The sequence below is a fragment of the Myotis brandtii genome, unplaced genomic scaffold, assembly GCF_000412655.1.
Source record: "Myotis brandtii unplaced genomic scaffold, ASM41265v1 scaffold18, whole genome shotgun sequence".
NCBI classification, from domain to species: domain Eukaryota; kingdom Metazoa; phylum Chordata; class Mammalia; order Chiroptera; family Vespertilionidae; genus Myotis; species Myotis brandtii.
Genome location: NW_005356674.1, coordinates 903,935 through 911,446, shown reverse-complemented (window position 1 = coordinate 911,446; position 7,512 = coordinate 903,935). Strand labels below are relative to the sequence as shown.

General features: G+C 44.2%; 1 protein-coding gene across 2 annotated transcripts in view; it reads right to left on the bottom strand.

Moving 5' to 3' along the window:
* The window catches only part of COPB2 (coatomer protein complex, subunit beta 2 (beta prime)), a 36,901-nt gene extending 29,639 nt beyond the window's left edge, over window positions 1–7,262 (bottom strand). For both annotated transcript variants that reach the window (XM_005863518.2, XM_005863517.2), the window contains exon 1: window positions 7,148–7,262. In XM_005863518.2, the coding sequence (XP_005863580.1) occupies window positions 7,148–7,150 (3 nt within the window). In that variant the 5' untranslated portion in view covers window positions 7,151–7,262. The remainder of the gene's footprint in view (window positions 1–7,147) is intronic.
* Window positions 7,263–7,512: the final 250 nt, after the last annotated feature.

The window sequence follows — 7,512 nt, the reverse complement described above, 5'->3', positions numbered from 1 at the left end:
TGGCAGGGGGGGCAGTTGGGGGCGAGCAGGCTGGCAGAGGGGGCAGTTGGGGTTGAGCAGGCCACTGGGGGGGCAGTTGGGGGTGATCAGGCCAGCAAGGGGAGGCAGTTGGGGGCGAGAAGGCCAGCATGCAGAGTGGTTAGGGGTGATTAGACAGGCAGGCAGGCGAGCGGTTAGGAGCCAGCAGCCCAGGATTGTGAAAGGGATGTCCAACTGCCGGTTTAGGCCCAATCCCTGTCAGACATCCCCTGAGGGGTCCCAGATTGGAGAGGGTGCAAGCCGGGCTGAAGGACACCCCCTCCCCATGCACGAATTTCATGCACAGGGCCACTAGTCCTATATAATAAAAGGGTAATATGCAAATTGACCCTAACAGCAGAACAACTGGGAATGACTGGTCACTATGACACACACTGACCACCAGGGAGCAGATGCTCAATGCAGGAGCTGTTCCATGGTGGTCAGTGCACTCCCACAGGGGGAGCTCTGCTCAGCCACAAGCCAGGCTGATGGCTGCCAGCACAGTGGTGGTGGCGGGAGCCTCTTCCGCCTCCTCAGCAGCACTAAGGATGTCCGCCTGCCGCTTAGGCCTGCTCCCTGCTGGTAAGTGGACATCCCCCAAGGGCTGCTGGGCTGCCAGAGGGATATCTGACTGCCAGCTTGGGCCCGATCCCCCAGGGGTCGGGCCTAAGCCAACAGGTGGACATCCTCTGAGGGGTCCCAGACTGCAAGAGGGCATAGGCCGGGCTGAGGGACCTCCCGAGTGCACAAATGTTTGTGCACTGGGCCTCTAGTATATATATAAAAGGCTAAGAGACTGGCCAACCGGCCAGTAGCTATGATGCGCACTGACCACCAGGGGGCAGACACTCAACGCAGGAGCTGTTGAGCGACAGCAACTTTGCAGAGTGCCCTCTCCCACTCCCAGACCCCACGGGGGATGTCGGAGAGCCGGTTTCGGCCTGATCCCCGCAGGCTAGGCCAAGGGACCCCACCTGCAGGAGGGACCCCACTCACTCTGCAGACGTCCTTCGAGCTGCGGCACTGCCCCACGTGCGGCCAGGGAGGGACCATGGGAGGTTGGCTCCAGGGCGTGTCCGGCCCATCTTGCCCAGTCCCACCCCACCAGCCACCTTCTAATTAATTTCCTATCAACGTGCATGAATCCTTGCACCAAGCCACTAGTTTGTGATAAAGGAGTCAAGAATACACAACAGGGAAAGGCAGTCTCTTTAATAAATGATGTTGGGAAAACTGATAAACACATGCAAAACAATAAAGCTGAACTCCTATCTTACACCATCCAAAAAATTGACTCAAGACTTCAATGTAAGACCAGAAACCATAAAACTCCTAGAAGAAAACATAGGAACAAAGTGCCTCAACATCCATCGCAAATATCATTTTTTAATCTGATACCAAAAACAAAGGCAACGACAATAAAAATAAATAAGTGGGACTACATCAAAATAAAAAGCTTCTCCACAGCAAAGGCAACCATCAATAAAATGAAAAGGCAACCTACTGAATGAGAGAAAATAATTGCAAATTATATATCTGATTAGGGGCTAACAGCCAAAACATATTAAAAATTCCTACTACTCAATAGCAAAAAACAATCCAATTTAAAATGGGGCAGATGATCTGAATAGACATATTTCTAAAGAACACATATAGCCAACAGGTATATGAAAAGATGCTCAGCATCACTGCTCACCAGGGAAATGCAAGTCAAAAACCACAGAAGAGCCCTGGCTGGGTGGCTTAGTTGGTTGGAGTGTCATCCCATACACCAAAAGGTTGGTTGTGAGTTCAATTCCAATTGGGGCATATACGGGAGGCAACTGATAGATATGTTTCTCTCTCTCTTTCTCAAATCAATAAAAACATATCCTTGTGTGAGGATTTAAAAATAAAAATACATACATATATACATACATAAAACATATTCTTGGGTGCAAATTAAAAACACACACACAACCACCACCACACTATAAGATATAACCTCACACTTGTTAGAATGGCTAAATCAAAAATACAAGAAATAACAAGTGTGGGTGAGGATACAGAGAAAAGGGAACCCTTGTGCACTCTTGGTGGGAATATTAATTGGTGCAGCCACTATGGAAAACAGTATGGAGGATCCTCAAAAAATTACAAAATAGAACTACATGATCCAGCAATCCCACTTCTGGGGATTTATCTGAAGAAAATGAAAACACCAACTCAGAAAGATATCTGCACCCATCAGTGGGTAAATAAATATGATACACATACACACGCAATGAAATTTTATCCAGCCATTTAAAGAATGAAAGCTTGCCACTGTGACAACATGGATGGATTTTAAGGGCATTATGCTAAGTGAAATAAGTCAGACAGAAAAAGACAAATACTGTATGATCTCACTTATATGTGGAATTTAATGAAAACAAACTCATAGATCTGTTCATAGAGAAACCATTGGTGGTTGCAAGGGGCAAGGAATAAGGGATTGGTGAAATGGGTGAAGAAGTCAAAGACTACAGACTTCCACTTATAAGTCATGGGGACAGTGTCCTATCTAATAATAGACAAACATGGTAATTAACTGTAACTTCGCTACCCTTCCCATTGGCTAATCAGGGCGATATGCAAATTAACTGCCAACTAAGATGGCGGTTGATTTGCATATATCTGCTGGGAGTGTAGCAAGCCAGGCGGCTGAAAACAAGCTGGGCGGCGGAGGCGGGAGCAAAACAAGCCAGCCAGGCGGCTGAGGGAGGGGGGAACAAACAAGCCGGCCGGGGCCTGAGGGAGGCGGGAACGAACAAGCCGGACATCCCCCGAGGGGTCACAGACTGTGAGAGGACACTGGCTGGCCTGAGGGGACCCCCCCTCTCCCCGAGTGCACAAATTGTTGTGTACTGGGCCTCTAGTGATGACTATAATTAATAATACTGCGTTGCATATTTGAAAGTTGCTATGTATTGTGATGGATATTAACTAGACTTACTGTGGTGGTGATCATTTCACAATATGTATATACAAATATCTAATCACTATATTGTGATTATTGCTATATTTCAATTATATATTGAAACTAATGTGTTATATGTCAATTATACCTCAACAAAAATAAATCAAGTTTTTCGGAGAAAAGTAGATTTATTTTGGCAATAATGCTGGGCAATGTAATGTGTAATCAATATGGGTTATATCTATGTCCACGAAGGCCTTTGGAGTCAAATGGGAGTGGTTATATTATTTTAATGAATTTAAGTTACGGGAACCTAATGGAACGTAGAACAATTTTAAGCAAGAACTAAAATACTCCCTCTCAAGCCAGAAAATACTAATAGTTTAAAATTGTCTTTTTCAACCTGGATTCGTCTAAACCACAGAACAGAAAATGATTTAAATAACTAATTTCTTAATTCTCCCAAAGGTACCATTCCAGGAGAAAAGTTAATTCATTATATACATGATGCCTTATGGCAGTAGCCTTAATTCTCTCTTTTAAAAGCAAATTGAGGGAGACTGATTTAAAATCTATTTCCCCTTCAACAGGTCTTAAACACAAACTAAAAGTTTATCTGGCAAGGTGAGTTACCATCAAATTTTTATTTTTGTGAACATCCATGATGCTCATGAATGGGACAGAAATTTAAGGTTACTTTTCAACACAAAATGAAGATCACTAGATAATTTCTGCAGAGAGAATTTCCTGAGACAAAGCAAACACCTCACAAGGCTTTTGTTCATATTCTGGCATCTATATCAAATTTGGGTCACTGATTACTTCGAACCTTGTTCTTACGTCTATACATGCCTTTCCACTTTTACCACCAACCTATACCTCTTAATTTACTTAAAAGATCTGAGTTCTCTGGCTCTTCTCTATGATCACCACAACAATGTTTCCACTGTCATACCTTCCTCTCCATCTCAAACTTTCTACTTTCAAACCATCACCTTCACATTCTTTGCTCATTTAGGGAAGCAGAACCTATTACTTCATCCATTTCTGAATTTTGCCCCATTAATTATCATCACAAATTTTTAACTTTTTCTGACCTCTTCAGTCAACAAACACAAGTGTCTGTTATATACCAGGAACCATGGTGAGGGCTTTCACTAAGCCAGCATATCTCCTATTTTTCCTCTACTAAATGAGGAAATTGGACACTTACAAACTGTGTATATTTTATCATTAAAAGGTTTTAAATAACTGATTATTTAAAAAACAGTGCTCCAGGAAGGTGAGACAAGGGACTGAGCAACCTCAGTACACCTTTGGAAAAAAAAATACAATTTTTATTTCAGAGAAGAGGAGGGAAAGATAGAAACAACCATGATGAGAATCATTGATCAGCTGCTGCCTGAATGCCCCCTACTGGGGACAGAGCACACAACCTAGGCATGTGCCCTGACAGGGAATGGAACTGTGACCTCCTGGTTCGTAGGTCGAAGGTTACACTGGGCCACACCGGCCCGGTAACCCCAGTATACCTTTACCTATGCCCAATGCACAAATTCTAGTTTCAAAAGCACAGCCAAGAGCTCTTGCTATATTTCTCCCAACATTTAAGTGACTACTTGGAATGAGACATTGTACTAGGCACACTGGAATACAAAGATTAAAACACTCAAACTGAACCCTCAATTCTAAATTACTCCCTCCATCTTCCTGAAGCTGGATTCATTTAGTACTCAGCTGAAATCCTTCTGTCACCAGTATGATCTTTCTTATTACCCTAGCTAGAAGTAACCTTTCCTATGGGATCCTGTAGATTAAATTTTAACCTTTAAAAATAATACAGTCTCTATTTCTAGAGTAAATGTTCTTTAAGGGTAGGATCATTGCTTATTCGTGACTTTATCTCCACAGCACCCTATATAAGTATACCTCAGAGATATTTCAGTCTGGTTTTAGATCATTGCAATAAGACAAGTCACACAAATTTTTTGGTTTCCCAGTGCACGCAAAAATTATGTTTACACTATACTGTAGTCTATTAAGTGTGCAATAATAGCATTGTGTCTAAAAAACAATACCATAATTTAAATACTTTATTGCTAAAAAAAAATGCTAACCATCGCCTGAGCCTTCAGCAAGTTGTAATATTTTTGCCGGTGGAAAGTCTTACCTTCAATTTTTAAAATACCCGGTTTTTGTGAAGTGCAATAAAGAAAAATAAAATGAGGTATGCCTGTATTTAGGTATGGGGGTTTAGGAACAGACAGTACAATCCAGGTCTAGAGAATCATGTTGAAATCAAATTTCAGTTCCACCATTCATTTAAAGCGTGCAATAGTGGGCAAGTTTACTTAGCTTCTCTCAGGCTGGACACAAGTAAAAGAGGGATAATACAATTATCTGTTTCTTAGTGTTATGAGAATTAGGAAGCAAAAGTTTAGCAAAGTGCATGGAACATAATAAACACTTTATGGTAAAGGAGTAAATGAATAAACTCATTCTGGATATTACACAGAAGACTTAAAATGTATTAAAGAATGAAGGAGCCCTGGCCCAGTTGGTTCAGTGGATAGAGCATCGGCCTGCGGACTAAAGGGTCCCGGGTTCGATTCCGGTCAGGGGCACATGCCCGGGTTGCAGGTTCAATCCCCAGGAGGGTGCAGTCAATGATTCTCTCATCATTGATGTTTCTATCTCTTTCCCTCTCCCTTCCTCTCTGAAATCAATAAAAATATATTTTAAAAAATGAAGGAAATATTTCACTATAAAAATATATTCTTAAATGCAAAAGAAAACTAAATTATGAGCCAAGGGCCTTTTCCAAAAAAGGTCACAAGCCCAAGCAGGTCGTCGGCAATATGAGGTGGTGTAACTAAGCAGTGATGGCCAACCTTTTGAGCTCGGCTTGTCAGCATTTTGAAAAACCCTAACTTAACTCTGGTGCCGTGTCACATATAGAAATTTTTTGATATTTGCAACCATAGTAAAACAAAGACTTATATTTTTGATATTTATTTTATATATTTAAATGCCATTTAACAAAGAAAAATCAACCAAAAAAATGTCATAGGTTCGCCATCACTGAACTAGAGAGACTGGAAGTCTTGTTCAGGGCTCTTAACACGGGGACCGAGCAAGTTCATGGATGAGACTGGGGGTGGGGTGTCCGTGAGCAAACCCACTGAAATGTTATGCAGCACTGTGCTTCTCTCTGCATTTTTCTGGGAGTAGCTATACTTGCACCAGGTTACCCGTGGAATCAATCTCTGTTGTAGGTCTGTCTCAATTTCCCTTGTACAAACTTAATTACAAGTTTTATTTTCTAATTGCCAGATGAGGAACTTGGACTTAATACCTAAGCTTCAAAATCTTTAAACCTGTACTTCACAAGCAAAAAAAAAAAAAAAAAAGAGGAAAATGTTTAAATATAAAATACTGACTTTCTTACTTTTTTTTCCAGAAAAGAATATTTTCACACTATTGTTTTTCTTTTAATTAAACACTCCTGTGAAAAAAGTATTTCAGGGCATTTTTGAGGGTGAGAACGATGACAAAAAAAAAAAAAAGGTGCTGTCGACTGCCATTCTTACCAGGCACCATATTTGCAAATGCAGAAAGGCAGGCCGGTTTTATGAACTCTCTCACCCTTCTTTCCCCCCTAGAAACCTAAGTCACAATCGCAAAGCATTTGAAATTCCACTTTTGACTCCATTACACACTTTATTTTCTTTCTCTCTTCTGCCTCTCTGCTTAAGTCCCTAGTCTGTGGTCAGCACACGCTACACCAGGAGTAAGTTCCACCTGAGCGCAGGGCCAGCTGAGACCGTTTGAGGGCAGAGCGCGGTAACGATGCCAAGGCCCCCAAGTCCGTTTTCCGCCTCTGTATTCCCCTGCCCCGCGGACCCCCCTCCGCCCCCCGCCGGCTTCAGGAGCTGTCACAAGCCCTGGGCACCCGAGGAGTCGGGGACCCCTCCACTCCAGGTGCTGCTGCCCTAAACCACCGCGGACGCCTGGGTCCCACCGCTTCCTTACCAACTTGCACTGGACCAGGACCCCACAGGCCGGAGGCGGCGGCCACGGCGGGACCCCAGGCCGCTTCTTACCGCAGCCCCCCGTCCAGGAGCCCCAGGAATGCCCCCCGGCACCCGCCCAAGGGACCTTGCTCCCCCCACCAGGGTCTGCACCTACCATGGCTCTGTCGGTTCGAGCCTAGACGCCCTCACTTGCAACCGGCGACACAGCCCCTGCAGAGACCCACGGACTCGCTGACCGACCCACTGACGTGGAACTTCCGGGAAGCAGTTCTCGCGATAGGAGACCAGGACGCGAGCGCCTGCGCCAACCCGGAGTAGGATTGACGTTGCCCAAGCCCCGCCCCAGTTTCCTAGGCAACAGGGCCCGCCCCAAGGAGCCTAGCCCTCCCTGCTCGGTGAGGGCAGGTGGGGTGTGGCCTCGGCCGCCGAGGGGTGTGGCCTGCCGCGGCTGAGCGTGGATGAGAACCTGAAAACCAAGAGCTAAAAAGGATGGGAAAAACGGAAAGGTTAATTCCCGCT